The sequence below is a fragment of the Pelodiscus sinensis genome, chromosome 1, assembly GCF_049634645.1.
Source record: "Pelodiscus sinensis isolate JC-2024 chromosome 1, ASM4963464v1, whole genome shotgun sequence".
NCBI lineage: Eukaryota > Metazoa > Chordata > Testudines > Trionychidae > Pelodiscus > Pelodiscus sinensis.
The window spans coordinates 206,727,613-206,747,855 of record NC_134711.1 but is presented as its reverse complement, the minus strand read 5'-3'; the positions used below and the strand labels follow the sequence as shown (position 1 = coordinate 206,747,855).

The 20,243-nt window shown below is 41.9% G+C and overlaps 1 protein-coding gene across 2 annotated transcripts in view; it reads left to right on the top strand.

Annotated features, from left to right (window-relative positions):
• PHEX (phosphate regulating endopeptidase X-linked) overlaps positions 1 to 20,243 on the top strand; it is a 214,720-nt gene that overhangs the window by 71,348 nt on the left and 123,129 nt on the right. For both annotated transcript variants that reach the window (XM_075913320.1, XM_006128759.4), the window contains exon 12: positions 2,218 to 2,319. In XM_075913320.1, coding sequence (XP_075769435.1) covers positions 2,218 to 2,319 — 102 coding nt within the window. The remainder of the gene's footprint in view (positions 1 to 2,217; positions 2,320 to 20,243) is intronic.

Below are 20,243 nucleotides of genomic sequence, written 5' to 3'. Positions count from 1 at the left end.
GCACAAATGACAAGATAGACGCTTATCTAAGGGTAGGTCTACGCTGTGCTTAAATCAATCTAACATACATTGCTCAGGGGTGTGAAGAAGACACTCCCCTGAGTGACGCAAGTTACAGCTACTAAGCACTATCCATGCTGACCCTATGATGTTGGGAGATGTTTTCCTGCTGATGTAGCTTTCACCTCTCGCAGAGCTGGAGCAATTATGTTGATGGGAGAGCATTCTCCGGCTGCCATGCCACATGTGTACCAGATATGCATTGGTGCAGCTACAGCTGTGCTGTTGTAGCGCTTCTCTTGCAGACCTGCCCGCAGTGTGAGCATAGAAACAAAATGAAAGGTCATGTTAAATCTGGTTGAAACCTTGAAAATTATGACTTTTCAAGTCTATTTTAAATATTTTTTTCATTTCCCCCTTTTCCATTCTTTCTCCATTTCTTAAACTAGGAAAAGCATTCTGATTTCTAAAACATTTTTTCCTTAGCTAGAGGAGGAGCGCAGGTAGCTATCCATGATAAGCAAATCACAAGTTATGGACAGTATAGTGTTTTCAGGTTTTAGTCACGGAGGATGTCTCATGCCGTGCATGCTTTCTCTCTCCTCTGTTTATGAAAAAAATATTATTTGTGTCTAAATATAGCATTGTTTTTGACCTACAGTCTCTGTAGTGTTTCTTACAGCTATGCCTGAGCAATTCCAGTAATAACTCTGATAATATGAATAGGTTTCTTCTCCCACCCCCTGTTGTTGCAGCTGGTGCATAAAACCTAAATATACACCAGGGTCCAATTGCAGAGCTTGAGTTTGAACTTGCAACCTCCAAATACAAGGAGTTCACCTCATTAGTGCACTAAGTTAATTGAGTCAGTGCTCTGCCATCAATATTCTTTAAGTTACTTTAATCCCTTGGATGCCATTTACTGAGATGGTTTGATCATATTTAATGTTTTGTTCTGGTTGTCCTATATTGTCTCTAAAGTAATGAAATATTAAAAAAGAGGGGAGGAAACTGAATAATGAAGAGGGCAAGTATTTTCCTTTAACCTGAGAGACGCACAGAACGAGGAAATAACAGCTCAAAGTTTGAGACTGATGCATTAATGACTACTCAGCTGAAAATGTGCCTATTTTTCAGGGTTCTTTACTCCCCAACAGGATATTTTAAAGATACCATATCTACTGACTAACACATTGCATGTCCGTGTTAACTGACATTTGTGTTGATTTTTTTTAACTTAACACGGCTGATAAACTTAAGGTCTTACCCAGCTCCAATAATGTCAGTGTTTGTTGGATCAGGCCCTTTTTATTGCCACCTTGTGTCATTAGTAATTGCCTATGTCTTCAGCCTGACCTGACAATACAAGTAGAAGCAATTGACTATGAGCACCTTTGTTGTTCAATTCCCCCGGCCAACGGAATAACCTTTTGTGCAGTATTAGATGCTATGGGGTTGCTTGATGTGCTATTTTCCAATGTCTACCCGCCTAGTATCTAAGTGTTACTATTCCTGTTTTTGAAATTCCCTGACACCTTTTGTAGAATTTTATACCTGTATCGAATAGATGAAAAATGCTATCAGACCAGAATGGTGGTGCCAATGTAAATTAGTATCCAAGAAGCAAAACCAAGGAAAATTGGGCCCGGCTCAGTGTTCAAGCTGCTACCATCTGTCATATAAACAGTACTTATTTAAATTACAGTCACAGTATGCAAGTGAAGCTAGTTGGGTAAATAATAGAGCTCTGCTTTGTGTTTGGGTAAGGATGCGAACAGGCCAAATATTGTTCTTTTGGGTGAATGTCAATCAAAAGGAATACTGGGCACTTTGCATATGTGACTGGGAAACACATTGCCAGGAATTTCACAAGACTGCTGCTGTTCTCTCAGCATGTCTATCATGAGGCAAAGAAAGGTATTCTTGTGATGACTGTTCATTACTGTGTCATAGAGGGAATAGTAGTGTGAGACTTGTGTGGTGTAGCTGATAGAGATAAAAAAGGAAGGCAAGTATTCTATGACTAGAAATCCCAAAGTTGCAGGGGAGAAAGGGAGGAAGGTAGAGGGAGATGGGTAAGAGATGTGGTTTCTTATGAAGAGAGACGGGTGTAGCCTCACTCCACGGATCATTCATATATCCACTTAGTTGAACAGTTTGCTTTTCTCAGTGTCAGTTTGCCATGGCTGTCTTTACTGGGGAGAATTTGTCTTGCAGATGGCAGAGTTGACTGAAGGGATTCGCTGGGCCTTTATCGACATGTTGGAAAAAGAAAATGACTGGATGGACTCTGGAACAAAAAGGAAAGCTAAAGAAAAGGTATTTGTGGGAGTGAGAAAATAAAAATGCCGGGTGAAATGCTGCTGCCTTGAAGTCGATGGAAACTTTGCCATTAGTTTTAATGCTGTGTTTAAAGTTCCATTGAATTGGTTAGAGATGCACATTGGCCAAATGCTCAGACACCTGAACTCCTGCTTTTCTGCTCAGGGTCTCATTTGTTACCTCATTTCCTCTCTCATTCACCTTGTTTGTTTTGTCCACTTCTTACGCCCTGAATGACATGGAGAGATTGTGAGCTCTCTGGGGCATGGGCTGTCTTCCTCATTCTTTGTCAATACAGTTCCTGCCACAATGAGCCCTGATCCTCCTATAGGCTTTCTAGGTGCTACCATAAAACAAATGAATAGTGCTACGATAAAATATTTTTAAGTTTAGGATGTCAAGAATCTGGCAGGATGAGGCTTCAATTTAGCAATAGGTATATGAAGATCTTGCGTCTGGGATATTCTTTGATGTCACTGTTGGAAGCCTGCCCTCTGAAAGCTGTACTTCCAAGAGTGATGTCACCAGTCAATGAGCAGTGCTCAAATGCAGGACATCACACCATTCTCAAGGCTGGAACGTCTCTGCATGATAATCTAAACATTCTGTGACATTATAATGCAAGGGGTCAATTGGATGTTACAAGGTGCCCCTGGCTCCCTGAACCAGGTCACTCCATCCCTCATTTAAATTATGGGAGACATGGAGAAAGTCATCTCAGAAAACAGGGAGCAATGCACAGAGCAGCATGGGCAGCGGGTGAAGGCCAGGCTGGGGAAGGCAAGTCCCAACCCCGTCCCTTCTGCCTGAGGTCCCATCCCTGGAGCCAAGCCCTATCCACTCCAGCCTGATCCTTCCTGGCCACCTGGAGTGCTGGAACTGCCTCGCTTCAGCCTGGCTACAGCCCTCGACAGTGGCCAGGGAGCAGGGCTGCTGCTCCATTGTCCCATCCCTCCCAGTGGCTGAGGAGCTGGGCTGCTGTGCTGTGGCCCCAGCCTTCCCCAGCTATGGGGGAGCCAGGATGTTGTGCCCAGCCCCAGCCTTCCCTGGCAGCACAGGCATGTAGGCAGTTTGGAGAAGGCAGTGCCTTCCCTTGCCTACAATACTGACCACCCATGCAGAGTGTCAATCGAGATTTGGCTACACTGCAAGTGTCAGAGCCTGGGTCACTTGACACGATGGGATAAATACACTAGTGTAGACTGTTGGCCTTGGTCTTAAGCCTGAGTTCTGAAATCCAGCCCGGTGGTTCTCCTGGATTCCAGGTGCCAGCATGAGTGTGGGCATTCATATACTATTTTATTTTATATAAAAGCTATAGCAGGAGCCCACTGAGGCTGTCAATAGACACAGACTCTAAAAGTCATTGCCAAAGGGTTTCTCTTTTTTTTGTACAGTGTAGATATACCCTAAAAATGTGTGAACTCGCAGGAGGAGAGGACAGGCTCATCCTCTTATTTGTCAAAGTGACTAGACAGCATTCAAGTGACAAACACCCTTTGCGAACAGAATTATATGCAAGCGAAGCTGAGTTACGTCCCACCTACTGTGCTGGAATAAAAATAGCTGTTTTGATTTAAGAAAAGCAGTCTTCAAAGCTTTTTGATAATTCAGATGAAAAGGCTATGGAAGTCATTTTATCTTTGGAAAATTTTAAATTCAGTATGGTACATCTTTGCTTCATGCTGCCTTTCCTCAAAACACATAGGAATGTATAGATGGATGAGTGAATCCCTCAGAGCCACAAAGCCAAAGGGAGCAGGGTCACACTGGTTCTTGCTAACCTGATAGCAAATGGTGTGTAATGCTATATAAGCCACCAATTGCCCACCTCCTTTCACACAGCTTCTGAAGTTTTGGAACGGAAAGAACCAAACTGTCGGATTATATCTAATATAGCTACTAATATATCTAATAGAGATAATTCCTGACTCAGGGTGGCTTGATGCCATCTTTGGTCTTCGAATAGGGAAAGAAGTCTTTTACAGATTTTTTTCCTCATAGTAACTTTATCAATATCTTAAGGGTCTGGCCATATTTCTCTAAATGATTTACTTAGCCACTCTGTACACTGTCCTGCACAACTCCTGTCTGTCACCTGTCAGATGTAGCAGAAGGTTGAACAGAAGAGAGTCAGTGGAAGAAGATAGTAAAACTATGCAAAGTCCACAAGAAGCCAACAAAATTAGTCATATGTACTTCTGCTATATACAAAATGTGCCTGGCAGACTAAATTCAGGCCTTATTTAAAAATCCTACAATACTGTACGGTAATATATGCATAGTTTAAGTTGAATTTACTTCAGTGCAAATTGGAGCAGGCTTATGAGAATAAAGTATATTTAAAGTATTATTATTATTATTTTATTTATTTATTAAAAAGTCACAGTTATATCATTGATAGCTGTCACCTTTTTGCCTCATTACTATATAACACATTTTTATCCGAATGGAGATATGTTGTATGATTTTAGCAGCTTCAACACAATCCCATATGAGAGCACACAACAAGCTGACCTGATAAAATAATGTTTTTAAAAGCCATATCTATCTTAAATCCTCTTAATCCAGAAGTGTTTTAAACAACCCCTAAAGCTGATTTCATTATAACTGTTCTTTTAAAAAAATTAAAAATCCCACACTAAACAATAATATCATATATTTAAAACCAAAGCACAAAATGTCTGTTCTGTTGAGTATTTTGGGCAATACTGACAGCTTAACTCAGGGAACAGCCTACTGAGGAGCGATTGGCATCTTTTCCCAAAAGGCATCCGGAAGCAAATTGAGCACATGTTAAATAGGTAAATAAAACTCTGTGGGCAAATAATTTACTAAATAAATGGGAGACTTATCATGTGTCAGCCTCCTAGCAATTAATATGTAGATTGTTTATCCCAACACATGATCAGCTTTACATATATTCCCCTTCCATTTTCCTCTTTTTACTTTAATTAAAAAACATATAAAACAAAATATGTGGGTTTTTTTTACCAGTATTTGTTTACTGGTATGATATACAGAAAGTGCATTGGTTTGTCTAAATGTGTCCCCAAAGTATCTGTGTCCACCATGCTATGGTGCTCCTGTCAGAGCTCATAAGTTGGGAGGTTGCTTTGGGTCAGTGTTTGCGATGAGGCACATCTGCATAAAATATGTTGCTTTGGATTCCTAGGTAGAACTCTGACTTGTGGATCAGTTCCGAGTCAAAGCCCAGCATTATGACAAGAGAGTTCTGTTGCTGAAAACACTATGTTTCAGATGAAAGGCTAGAAGGAACCAGTAGAACATCTACTCTGGTCTTCTGTATAACACAGCCCATAGAATGACACCCAGTTATGCCTACATTGTGCCCTGTGACATGAAAAATAAAATAACTACTTGGCTACTTGTGGGAATTAAGTGTCTTAGGGTATTTTTATAAGAGTAAGATTATTAACTGAAGGACAATCCAACTGTGAGTGATTACAATCTGGGGGGAACCTCTCCTGAGTGCAGGCCTACTGCTCTAACCATTTGGATATACTTCCTCACAATGATGTGTAATGTAGAGTTGCTATGTGCAATTATACAGCACTTGCATTTTACGCAGAAATGACTGCATTTCATATACAGTAGGCTTCCAGTAATCCGGAACCTTTGGGACCTAGGAGGTGCTGGATTATCAGATATGCCAGACTATCAGGAGGTACTAGAAAATGGTTATATACAGGCGTGGCTCAAGGCCGGCAGCGGCAGCTGGCACCCCAGGCGGGCGGCACAATTGGCGCCCCCGCCCGCATGGCCGTCAATGGCTGTGACGTCATCATTGGGCGTCTGGGCCAGCGGCGCTCAACAACTGCCTAGTTCACTTAGGCTCACGGGCCACCCCTGGTTATATATATAAATATACAGTACTGTATATACTGTATATAAAGTGTTTTTAACTCTTTTTATTGTACATACTGTATACAGTATACTGTAATGTTTTAGTTTTTTAACCCTTTTTTACCCTTTTTATTGTAAATACTGTAATGCATACATTTACTCATAGAATGAAAGAATAAATGTACAGTACAGTACTCACTATTATTGTTGCGAAGCCTTTGAATACCGAAAGCAGAGGATACTATGTATAGTAGTGTGCAGCACTGGCTAATCACTTAAACTATCAATACAGTAACTTAAAAGACTTAATACAGCACTTTATTCACTTAAACAGAAAAATTATACACTTCAGCACTGCCGCTGCTGCCTTGTGACTCGTTTTTTGCCAAAGCTCACTCACTAGGTTCTTGCCATTTTGATGCCGGACTATCGGGAGTGCCGTACAATTGGATGCTGGACTATTGGAGTTTTACTGTAGTTAGTTTTGTCTGTCTATAGTTGGTTTAGCTGGGTTTTTTTATTTGAGTTTGTAAGCCACTTTGAAATGAGTTACTTGTTATTGTTATTTTCCTGTTTAACAGTTCTACCCCGATAGGTCCTTTCCCCTAGTACTTAGTCCTTTTTAATCCACGATTTGTCTGTTTAGTCCATAGTAGGCTTATTACTTTATTGTATAAAATTAAAAATCCATTTTGTTTGCATGTTTTGGTTTTGTGCATTGAAAACATTCTTAAAAAATGCTCCTAACATGAGCTTGATAGGCTCATAAATCTTTATGTTTAGGTGACATCACTGTACTGAAAATGGCTTGATAGGCTTACTGATCATGTAAAAGAGGATATTGCAGGTTCTGCTTGTGGTAGGGATAGTCTCAGTTCTGCTAGCTTCCACTTTTTGAAATTGTTGATCGTGCCAGGGGTCAGCTGAACAACCTTCTGTAAGCCTGACTCAGACCTCCCTGAAGTCATTGAAGACTCCCATTGACTTAAGCAGGCTTTGGAGCAGATCTCGATGATAAGAACAGTGCCATCATTTGGCTTTGGGAGAGCAGCCAGCTCAGTTTAAATTTGAAAATTGACCTTTTTTGCAAGTACAGGCAGTCCCCGACTTACACGGATCCGACTTATGTCGGATCCGTAGTTACGAACGGGGCTTTTCTCGCCCCGGAGGACGTGGGCGGCGGGACTGCCCAGACGCTCTGCGGTCCCACCACCTGCGTCTTCCGGGGCAAGAAAAGCTGCTCCGTGTCTCCTTGGTCTGCTGGGGGAGCCCCCCAGCAGACTAGGGAGACACGGAGCAAAGCCGCGGAGGATGCGGGCAGCGGGACCGCCCAGACATGCTGCGGTCCCGCTGTCCGCATCCTCCGTGGCTTTGCTCCGCATCTCCATGGTCTGCTGGGGGGCCCCCCCCCAGGAGACTAGGGAGATGTGGAGCAAAGCCGCGGAGGATGCAGGTGGGACCACGGTGCGTCTCGGCGGTGCCGCCGCCCGCATCTCCCTGGTGTGCTGGGGGGGGGGGCTCAGCTAGTGTGCCCCCCCCAGCAGACCAGGCTTTTCTTGTGATGCCTGGGGTAGAGCAGCTGGGGCGCTGCCGGGTTGGTCCCCGCAGCGCTGAGGTGCGGCACTGCGGGGACCTATCCGGCAGTGCCCCAGTTGCTCTGTCCCAGGTGTCCAGATTCAGCTGCTGTTGAAACTGATCAGCGGCTGATTCCAGGAAGCCCAGGGCAGAGCAACTCTGCCTCGGGCTTCCTGTAGTCAGCCACTGGTCAGTTTCAGCAGCGGCTGAATCTGGACGCCAGTTCCGACTTACATACAAATTCAACTTAAGAACAAACCTACAGTCCCTATCTTGTACGTAACCCGGGGACTGCCTGTATTCACTTATGTGGCCTTCTGAACACTCCTGCATCCTTATATCCTGTATTGCAAGGAATCATAATTTTCTTCCTGGAATATTCTGGAATGTAAGTGTGTTTCATTCTCTCTGGAATAAGAGCCCATAATGAAAACCATGTCTTCTAATCATTTCAAGCGCTAACCACTTCTGCTGAAAGCCATTTAACTCACACACACACACATACACACAAGTCCCCCAAAACACCCAAAACCTCTCAGATACTGACAGGTTTTTTTAAACATGCAATTCTCATCTAATTCTCTGGATGGAGCTCATGGTATTTCTAAAAGCTATAGTTAAATCAGGATCTAGTATGTGGCACCATGCTTTTAGATGTTATTTCCTTTTTCTTCTGTGTTAGTCTTACTTTATTATACTCTATTTGGCTATAATCAAGGATTTGTTTAAACTGTTGCTGTCAATCTTTTGTCTCTTAGATGGAGGCCTCTGATTTTTCTGCTTTTAAAATCCAGTTTGCTTCCTGCTTTCACTTTTTAAACTCCCTGTTTTGTGAGGGTCATTAAATGTTGCCTCCATTTTTAAGTACAGCTAAATTATTCAGATGAGTGCAGCTGAATGGGTGTGTTTGGCATGTACTGTATGCATTATGTCAGTCATGTCGAGAGATACCTCTTCAGTAGCTCTTGTGCTGGGCCAGCTCTGAGTCACCTTGCAGCTTACTGGGAGAGCTGACAAATGTGCAAAAGGGTCTTTTCTTTTCCTGACAATGAAAGTGTTGATATCAGACTACTATATCATTCTAATGATATTGACAGCTGCATTTCCTAAGGATAGACCTGAAGAGAAAGAGAGGCTCCAAAATTGAAACTACATAACCATGACTCTTGTAATCATGTCCTAATGATGATTCTAAATTTTAAAATCATTTATTGCTGCCTTCTTCAAAAATGATAATTCATTGTGAATTATAAACTATAGTTGTGTTTCTTGGGCACTGGCAGGATATTTTTTTATTCAACCCTCTTTTTTTTTTCTCCCCTAAAATGCCTCTTGTACTTGAGTTGATCTGGGGTCTTGAGGGTAATAGCCAACATTTATTTACACAAACACATGTTCCAAAAGTGTGAAAATTTACTATAAAAATACTGCTTCTTATGAAATTATTTTATATGTCTAGATGAAGCACTATTTTTAAAATGTTAAGTACAAATGAAAAGCCATAAAAAGTCTTGTGCTTCTGCACTAAAATCTTTCCGTAATATAATTAGCCCTTCTAGGTTACAAAGCACAAATCCCCAGGTGTCTCTATAGTAATGGTGTCACTTACTGAATTTGACTGCTGCCTACTTTTACTTTTCTCTAAGGAGGTAATATTTATAATATTTGTTTGCAATCCCATCTCTCCCAGTCTGAAGACTAATAGGGCAGAGTCACAGAAAAACATAAGCATAAATCTCTGGTATGTTTCTTAGTTTGGCTTCGGTTTATACTGTTTGATTGTGTTCCCAGTGAAGTCAATGGCAAAAGAATCAACAGAATCAAACAAGCAATAGAAGCCGAGGGAAAATTCTCCTTGAGTTCTGTAATGCAGATCAGATCAATGGCCTTTACAAACCAGTGTTTGGAGTAATTTAGGACCATCTAAAATAGGAATAAAGGGCCAATTCTAAAAGGCACTTAAGCACGTGCCTAACTTTAAGCACTTGTATATTCTTATTGAAGTGAACCCCCATTGAAATCAATAGGCACCTTCTTGATTAAGAATCATAACACCAATTTTAAATGCTTTACATATGGTATTCCTGGTCAATGGCAAGTTTTCACCAAAAGGTTTCTTTGACAAAAAATGTCCAATTGTCAAAATCAGTCCCGAGCCTCAGCCCTTCCTGCACATCAGATACTTGAGAAAAGAGAAGGAAAAGACAAGCATTTCAGTGTGTCTGAAAAGTGAACAAAACCTGGCTCTGACTGACTATATATAGGAGCACATCCCAAAACTAAAGCTGTCCCACCCCTTTCTTTATGTTTATATAACACCTTTAAAGCAAAGATCTAAAAGCACTTTAGAAACCTTAAATCTACTTTAGAAACATTAATGGACTCTGTTGTGTTTAGTTTGCTCATTTTGAGTGATACCTCACTCAGAGAGACCTGGGAACTGGGTAGGAAATGTTCTAAAGCAGTGATGGAACTCCCTGGGAGTTACTCCTAATTCCTATTTGTGCCTTTGGAAACCTTTGAACAGACTTCTCACTTTGTGCTTTTAATTACAAAGCCATCTACCCTGTCTCTAGTGCAGACTGTGTCTCAGAGATGCTTTTGCTTCAGTGGAAGGTGCTAGTATTTGTGCAGTCTTGGGTTGTGGCCATGCTGTAAAGTAGACATTAAAGATTGAGATGCCCATCTGTATTGTAACTACTACACGGTTCAGGGTCCTGGTGCAAAAAGTGAATCTTACTGACACAGTTAAAATATGATTTGGGGAGTGTAGTGGGAATGAACCACGTTTTAACTGTGTTCCTATGCTGTCCTGAAGCTTCAGAGTACAGTAAACATACCGCCGTTTAACTCAGACTTGTCTTTACAAAATGGTTAGTCATTTTCTTACTATACTTATGAATGTGTGCAGAGAAGAACACTGCATGATAGACAGAAGGAAGAAAGTGAAGAATATTGTCCTTATTGGAAATGATGGAGGGAATCTGGAAAGGTCACTGTAGTAACCCAAACTGGAATTTTGCCAGGATACTGATGTTAACACCCTTCTGTGTTTGTCTAGAAAATGACAGTGTTAAGGATGACATTTCAACTGGCAGATAAAATGAGTGGGAGAAACTTTCTTTACAGCATGAAAGCATTCTACACTTTTTTTTCTTGGATTAAAAAGACATCCTCACTTGTGATGGGATTGACATTATAGAGTTATACATCCAACACTTCCTCCTCCAATAAACTTTTATTTTGGCCCCAGAGAATACCTTTCAATATCCAAACTTAATTTAATCCCCTGAGGAAGACTGAGGTTTTCTGCTTAATAACCATATGAAATGTTCGTCTTTGGCCCGAGCTGAAACTAATAGCCATGGCATGTTTGCTTATATCTTATCTGTGGGGCTAGATCTGCTGCTGTCAGCTTCTCCCTTGTTATCTGGCTGCTGCTACTGCTCAGTCAGTTGTACAGTGATGTCAGTTCCATTAATAACCTGAGCACCACGCAGACAGATAGTGGAAAACGGGTGAAGGGAAAGGAAATTGCATTTAACCCTGATCTCTCGCTGTCATTTTTCAGACCTTAGCACAGCTCCATAAGGCCGGAGTGGGTGCATCAAAAACACTTGTGAAAAATCTCATGCTTGAAACAGAGGAAGGGAGACAGGCAAAAAGATGGAGGGGGACACATTGAAGTGTGGGCAAGAATCTGGAGCTTTTGGAGAGAAAATGCTCTGCAAAAGCAGTGAAACACACAGGCTTAACTTTCATATTTTTGAAGGGCAAGGAAGCTGCTCTCATCTCTCCAAATGTGATATTTTAGCTTTGACTGTCATTGTTCTTGTTGTTTCTTCAGTGTAAGTGTGTGTGTGTGTGTGTGCGGGGGGGGGGGGGGGGGACCTTTTACAGGAAAAGCTGTTTTCTAGCACTCAGTTAACCAGCATTTTTTGTTTCCCAATACAAGTCTAATAACTGGTACTAGTATACTGCTCATTGTGTTATGCAACTGCATATTCTGCACTCTACTTTTATGCAAGAGAGTCAGAAGACAAGTAAGCAAGCTGAAATTAAGGTTTATTCAAAGAAGCAGATTTCAGGGTGTGGTCATTGGGCTATTACAGATTCAGCCCAATCTCCTCCATCTTCCACATCTGCAGTAAGTGATGCTGACAATGATGACTCTGAGACACCTGAAAGAGCCGGAAGTGCCTTCTGAATCATCAAAGAAAGATTAAATGAGATTCAGTATAGTTTTGGTGTGGTGTATTATTAGTGAACTGGGTATACACTGTGTGCTTTCTATAGTGCTATGTAGTGTGTAAGATAACCTGCTGTGTAGAAAACTTTGTTTGTGTGCACCTAAGTGCTTATAAAACCAATCACTCCGCACTGCAATACTACTACTGGATTGGTGAGTACCTGGATACTCTTTCATAATTCATTCATTTTATTGTATTCTATTTCTAATTGTATTCAGTATTCCATTAGTAAAGCATAACTCAGTTAATCAGAATATTTGATTAACCAGCACCCGCTCATTCACCCAACATGCGAGATAAGAGCTTTTACTGTACCGTAATTCCTCACTTAACACGTGCCCGTTTAACATGTTTTCGCAATGGCACGATTTTTTTTTAGGGAACATTTTTCAAACAACACAACCCCATCCCCGCAATAACACGATTTCCCCTAGGGCCGGCCGAGGCTTCCTCTGCCTCCCTGCAAAGTGGCAGAGGTTTGCTGCTTGCAGCACCATTCCCCGGTGACCCCCTCTGGCCGGACACAAGGCACCTGGCCAGAGGGGTCACCGGGGAACTGTGCGGCAAGCAGCAAACCTCCACCACTTTGTAAGGAGGCAGAGGAAGCCCCGCGCAGCTGCCAGTGACTGGCCAGCTGGGGAAACCCAGCTGCCTGCTGCAAGCCACCTCCGCTGTCCTTCCCTTCCCTTCCCTTCCCCTTCCCTTCCCCTTCCCCTTCGCTTCCCTTCCCCTTCGCTTCCCTTCCCTTCCCTTCCCTTCCCTTCCCTTCCCTTCCCTTCCCTTCCCTTCCCTTCCCTTCCCTTCCCTTCTCCAGAGCCAAACACCTCCCCTCCCTGCTATAAGCGAGTCCCCTTTCTCCCCCAACCTTATGTCCTGGTCCCAGCTGCTAACAAGTGCAGGCTGGAGCTGCGAGCGCACATGCACTTGAAATGCAACCCCCACCTTTTCCATTATTTTCAATGGGAAAATTGACTCCGCATAACACGTTTTCACTTAGCATGATCATTTTCTGATCTACCGTGTTAAATGTGGAATTACTGTATAAAGGTATATTTTAAAAAAGGATTACTAGCCTTTATTGAGTGGTAATGGATTCTTATAGTCTCATAGACTTTAAGATGAGAAAGGGACCATCATGATAGTCTGACCTAACCTCCTGCATGTGGCAGGTCACAGAACCTTGTCCAGTTCTGTAAGAGACCCATAAACTCTAGCTGAGTTATTGAAGTCCTCAAATCATGATTAATAGACTTCAAGTTATAAAGAATCCACCATTTATACTAAACATATCTGCTGCTCCATGCCATGCAAAACCTCCTCAAGGACTCTGCCATTCTGACCTTGGGGAAATTCCTTTCTGACCTCATGTGGTAATCAGCTAAACCAGTGATAGGCAATCTGTGGCCCAAGGGCTGCTTGTGATCCATCAGGGTTCTGTGGGTTGTCCATGCGCAGGTTTGTCAGATTCCACTGGTTTCCATCCATGTAGTTTTTTCCTACCGGTTTTACTAAAGTGACATGCACTTGAAGCAAAGGCACATGATGTGAGGTGTGTGCTGATTGCATACAAAGTTGACTGTGAGAGCCGTCCATTCCTTCTGTATCTAGCCGAAGCGCTGCTATGGTTCAATCGGCACACCCTGCAAATTCTAGGCACCCCAGTGCAATGAGAAAAATGATTCTATCCTGGGAAACCATCATGGTTACACAATCTTGCATCCCACTGAGATGAAGGAAGGCCACTCATGTGGCCCACTCAATAGCCTGGATTATCCATCGCTGAGTTAGACGCCAAGCATTTGAGTGATAACCATCAGCCAGACACTTGATAGAAAATTCATTCAAGTAACTCAGAGCCCTCCCTCTGAGGCCTGGTAGGCCATTTTCCTGTTTGGAGTAGGAATCAATGAGGCAGAATGAAGCAATTATTAGTGTATTTACAAAAGGTACATATGTCTTGTTTCCTTGAGCTGAGGTTGTAACAGGCTGCATATAGGCAGAAACCCCAAGTAAAGTCTTTGCCTTCCCAGCCCCAAGGAGCAGATTTCATGAGCCTCTGTCTTTCTTCCAGACTCAGGCATATTCAGCTGTGCAACATGGCACTATTTCTTTTCCTCCCTTAGCCCCTGCACTTTACCTTTGGGAAACCCCTAATCCAAGTGTTGCCTCAGACTGCGTGGTCTGGAAAAGGTCACCTGACCATGGATCCTTCATTTACTCAGCAGCTCTCTGAGCAGAGGAGTATGAGAGTGGTTCTGTGAGAAATGAGTACTTTAACTAACAGGATTCCCAGGCCCCTTACTGATGCCATGGGTGCAGTTACTACTGTACATAGCATCTTTAATTCTTTTATGGAGAGGTTCCTCCTGAGTGCTTATATGTCAACCTTCCCCAATGTGCCAACCACTAGCACCTTCTACCACAATGGGATAGAGTCAGTATGATTTCTGATTTGCCAGGTCATTCACCCACAGTGAAGAGTTTCTTTTGGGTATTATCTTCACAGCTCAAAGAGCCATAGTTTTAAAAGCCAGATTCCAAAGCCGAATAAACAAGTTTAGGATGTGGCATTATTAGCTGGTGGAAAGTGATCACGCATCTTCCAACAAGCAGTTAAAAGTGTGTTTTTCAGACAAGGATTTTCAAAGCCACAAATGGCAGTAGACTTCCAGTGTGAGGCAGATGCCTTGCTATTGTTTGTCTTGAAAAATGTTCACCTGTGTTTGGCCACCTTTTTTTATATTTGTTGACGTACATTACTTGACTTTGAAATCAGATGCACTGAACAGTGTAGGGCCAGATTCTGTAATCTACATGTGCTTTTGACAGCTGTTTGTTAACAGATGCTCCTGGTAGGCTAGCTGACTTGTGTGGTCATAATTTTCTCCCTTACCCAGGAGTAATTGCACTGATGCACCTCTGTGTGTTTATGCATATTTTTAATACCCTGAGTACTAGCCAGCAGAATAGGTGATGTAAATGGGGAAAACTTAATTATAACATTAGCAGAGCTTTAATTGCTCAATCATTTCATTAACCAATGATGTCTGAAACAAAATAATGAAGAGAAATATTAACAATGAAGTGCCTCACATTCTTGTGGTGGTAGATTTTACAGAGATATGCTTTTTAACAGAGAGCATCAGATTCAGGAGGAGGTTGCTCCCTTATTGACTATTCACCAAACAGCATACAGTCCTTAGAGGAAAAGATGCTTTGTCAGTTGCTCACATTTATTAGGCAAACACGGATGTGCCCATGATTTTTAAGTAAGAGGCGACTGTTTGCTTTTTCCTCCATAACTTTCACAAGTAACTTTTTTAAAGTTTAGAAGTAATCTAAGATCAAAAATGGGATTTGTCACATGTAATATCTCGGTATTTCAAAGTGGCAGTGCTGCACAGAGCCCAGATATAGACTCTGTGTTAAGTATGGTAAAGACTAGTCAACTAGTTGATTCCCCCCCTTGTTGCCTCTATCAGATAAAGGCAGCAAAGAGGGATGGGGGGCTCCGTGTGGCATTGTTGCTTTGAACCCAAGGTCAGCTGGGCATTCCCCAGTTGATCCTGGGCTCCATTTCCGTGTAACCCAGGATCAGCTGAGGAGTCCCCAGCTTACCCCAGGTTCCAGGGAAATGCTGCACGGAGCCCGGGATCATCTGGGGAGTCCCCAGCTGACCCCAGGCTCAGTGTGGCATTTCAAAGCAGCAGTGCCGCATGGAGCCCAGGGTCAGCAGGGGACTCTGAGTCCCCCCTGCTGGCCCCAGGCTCCATGAGGGCTTATCCACTTAGAAATGCACAAAAGCCCCCTCTGGGGAGTCTTGTACATTTCAAAGACTGCACGCCCATGTGCAGCCCGGAGTCAGCGGGACTTCCCGCTGGCCCTGGGCTGCACACAAAATTCTGCATTCCTCCTTTGAAATGTACAAGAGCTATTGACTAGTCGAGTAGTTGATGGAAATTCCATCAACTACTCGATTGGTAAATTACTCAATATTTAACATCTTTAGTGCCGGACCCTGCAGCATGAAAGAGTCCCTTTGTCCTCGTTCCATCCTTTATGAAACCTTTAAATTTATGCACAGATGATGCTGTTAATCTGATCCTAAACTTTCCTCTGACATGCTGACTTTTTTAAGCCCTTGGGAAGTTTTACCATATCAGCCTGTGCAGTGCTCTTTGTTAAATCTATTGACATGCCAGAGCTTAAACAAAAATATCGAAAAAGGTTTTGCTCATAGTTGTTCATGTCTCCAGCAGTGGGTGGCATGGCAACCATTTGCAGGTGAGGTCAAGTGTTCAGGAGTTCTCCAGGCAGGGGTTGAGGCTTGGAGTAGGTTTCTAAGAAAAGTTTAGTGGAATAATTAGAGCAATGTGCTAAAAGATGCAAGTGTAGTTCATGGTTTATAAGTATTTATTTTTGTAAGTAGCAACCCTCCTGGGTTCTGAAATGAAACACAACTGGGAAGAAAATCCAGTGTGATTTCAAAGGGAGAGATAACAAGGTTGTTTTTTAAAATGAAACATTAGGTTCTGGAGAAAACACATAATAATCTGGAGATCTAGAGACAGGGTATAATTTTCTCAAGTGCCTAAGTGTCATAAAAGTCGAATTGCCATTGAAAGGCAAAGGGATATTGGCTCCTAAGTCACATAGGGACTTTAGAAAACTGAACCCAGATTCAGATTGTGTTGGACCACAGTGAGGGCCTAAGGAGATTCTGCTCCTTTGAATTTCCAACATAGGGAGGAGCCCAATGTTCAAGGACTGGCCTGTTCTTGGGCCCTTTCCATGCAAGGATTTCTTAGGCCTAGTGCTGCAACTGGAACTAATTACTCCATCTATACTAGGGGCACAGGACAGGAGGGCCATGTCCCCACCTATGTCTCACTGACTAGAAACAGACTTTGCACCCTTTCCAAGATTCCCTGAGTTCTTGTAGTCTTTTGCCGATGTCAGACACAAAGGCTACGTCTACACTGCAGGCTTCTTGCACAAGAAGCTTTTTGCAGAAGAGCGCATCCATACTGCAAAAGTACATCGGAAAAGCGATGCGCTTTTGCGCAAGAGCATCCAGACTTCATGGATGCTCTCTTGCAAGAAAGCTCTGATTACCATTAACAGAATGGCCACTAGAGCACCTGTGCTTGTTTCGATAGGTTGTTTTTGCACAAAAAGATCCTGCTGCTCATCCACACACATCTTTTTTTTCACAATGAGGAGTTATTCCTCGTAGAAAGAGGGATACCTACACCGCAAAAACCCCTCTGTTCTGTCGATTCACTGTAAATTTTCTTGCTCAAAAACGCACTTGAGGTGAGGACATTCCGCGAATTTTTGCACAAAACTCTGCAGTGTAGACATAGCCAAAGAGATCTCTACACTTCTCTACTGCCAACTCAATGAGGAGTTGTTACTGCATGTTTCAATCCCACCTCAATCAATCATTTGGGGTGTCCTCAATTCTGAACTGTAAAATATGAAAAATAAAGTGGTAATTTGCTCAATGTTTAAATTGAATTAAAGTGCATGAGGATGCACCTTTTTCCAAATGTGAAAAAAAACCAAAAGAATGTATTGATGGTTTAAAAAAAAAACCAACAAAAACCTGGATTAACCAGGAGCATCATTACTCATTCACTTGGATCTTAATGCATCCTTCTCTTAACTGATCTTGCAAAAGCCAAGATGCTTGTGGATAAAATAGGACTGTCAGTCTGGCACTTTTAAATAGTAATGCATTCACTGAAAGGAAACAATAACAGCTGCAACTATAGGTTTAGTCCAACCACATTTATGTAGCTAGAAAAATGGAAAAAATATTGCAGCCCTGAGGTTAATAAGAACTACATTATAAAACAAAGGATTTAGTGTGCTAGAATAGAGTAAGATTTTTTGAAAGCATTCAGCATTGTTAGTTTGCTTCCATCTACCTAAATGGGAATTTTACCACCATTGGAATCGGTGGGACTAAGAAAAGGACAACGTTATTTGTTAAAATCTGTCTATCTAATCTAATCTATTTATGTATTTTAACAAATAACGTTGTCGTTTTATATATATATATATATACACACTTTGTGCTTCATATTGGGTTTTATGCTGCTCACTGGAATTTCTCTTTTTTAATTGCTGGGGACTGGAGACTTTTTTAGACCTTTCCAAGGAGAAGTTGAAATAACTTTTGACAGGCAAAATAATACTTCAAATTGCTAAATTGTAATCTGCCACTGATTTTATGTTGAATGGCGGAAGCTACATTTCAGCAAGGAGACTCTCTGGTGTCTTGACTATTTAAATTCTCATAGAGCACATCTTGTCTATTGCATTGGTTTCTAGAACAAACATTTGAGCTCCTTCCCATTCAGTATTTTAAATCATCTTAATATGTCAGTTGGCATTTGGGTCTAGAATAAACTGATTTAAAGCTTGGCTCTTTTCATTGGCTTTATAACTAGTTTCACAGTGTTCTCTCTTAATAATTTATAGATAATTTTGGATGATTGGATTTGTTTCAGGTCAGAGTTGATGTGCGGCATGAAATACCAAAATGCAGGTTGGTTCATTGGAATCAACATAATCACTGTAGTAAGCATTGATTCAATCATATATACTATGTAATTATAGAAGAAGGGTTATCAGGGATATTTCCAGATTGTCATGAATATTCACATTCTAGATCTGTGGTGACATGAGTCAATTGTGTAGTCTTGCAATCTGTTCTCTGTGAGGTCTGTACATGAAATAACCTGAATCTCATGATGTAGTATAACCTCCACTAGGTGGATTTGAACCTGGGAATTCAGGAGTTTAATGTTGGAGCCTCTACCGCTTGAGCTATGAAGTCAGCTAGCGCTTAGATTAGGCTGCACAGTTCTGTTGCTTTTGTGTCTCATTGTAAGTGGTCTAAGTGCTACTACATGGGACAGTGAACCACACTAGGGCTGTGTCTCGACTGGCATGATTTTGCGGTAATACTTTTAGCGGAAACGTTTTTCCGTTAAAAGTATTTCCGCAAAAGCGCATCTAGATTGGCACGGATGCTTTTGCGCAAAAAGTGCTTTTGCGCAAAATCATCTGTGGCCAGTCTAGACGTGATTTTGTGGAAGGAAGCCCCGATTGCCATTTTAGCCATCGGGGCTTTTTTGCGCAAAACAGTTCTTCCCTGTCTACACTGGCCTTCTTGCGCAAGTATTCTTGCGCAAGAGGGCTTTTTCCCAATCAGGAGCATGAAAGTATTTGCGCAAGAAGCACTGATTTTGTACATTACAAAGTCAGTGATCTTGCACAAATTCAAGCGGCCAGTGTAGACAGCTGGCAAATTTTTGCGCAAAAGCAGCCGCATTACAAGCACAGGTAAAAAAGGGAGATGGAGATAGACTAAAATGCACAAGACTATGTCTCTTCTGATATAACTACAGTTAAGCTAGTAGAAGAATGAGTTTAGAAGAGGATTATCTGTGATAGGAACAAATATTAGCTGGTCTGGCAATTGTATTGATATACTGAGCTAAAAAAGTGGTTTGATTTTTATATTAATATGACTCATGCTGCTGTGTCCAATGCTCATGCTAAATTCATCCTCCAGAAGAATAAAAGGAATTTATAGAGCTGAATGGTCATAAATTTAAAAATCATTTCTCAAATCAAGACAATGGTAAAACTCACCATGTCTTTAACAGGATCATTATTTGCCAAACTCATTTACCCAGTAATGTCAAACTTTTACCCAGACTCCAAGATTATGGAGGACCCATGTCAGGAAGATACACAGTACTATTTGCTCATTGTGCTTCAGTACCTTGCAGTGCTGCTGGTTGACAGTTATGTGGTAACGATAGCTTAATCCCCCTAAGATCTGGAATTTCTTAATTACTGCCTTGGCGAGGGCATATCCCAGGTTCTTCCTCCTGTAACTAGCTCACAGACTCAAATGAAGTTCTGGTGCAGTGCCATCTGGCATCTTAGGACTGAATATTGTAGTCTAGTCTAGTCACATTGTTTACGGAGCTCAAAACTGTCATATCTGAGCACTTTAAAGTAGTGCATTTAAGTAACGTGAATTCACATCTGCCAAGTTTTATTTGTTCTTTCATCCTCTCCTGACAGGGAGACACATATGCACTAGGATATCTTTGTGTTTTTTTTAAAATGTACCTGGTACGTGTTTATGCAAGAGAAGGTAAGGTCAAAGAAATGTACCTTGCACTTGGTGTGGAAAGTGATGAC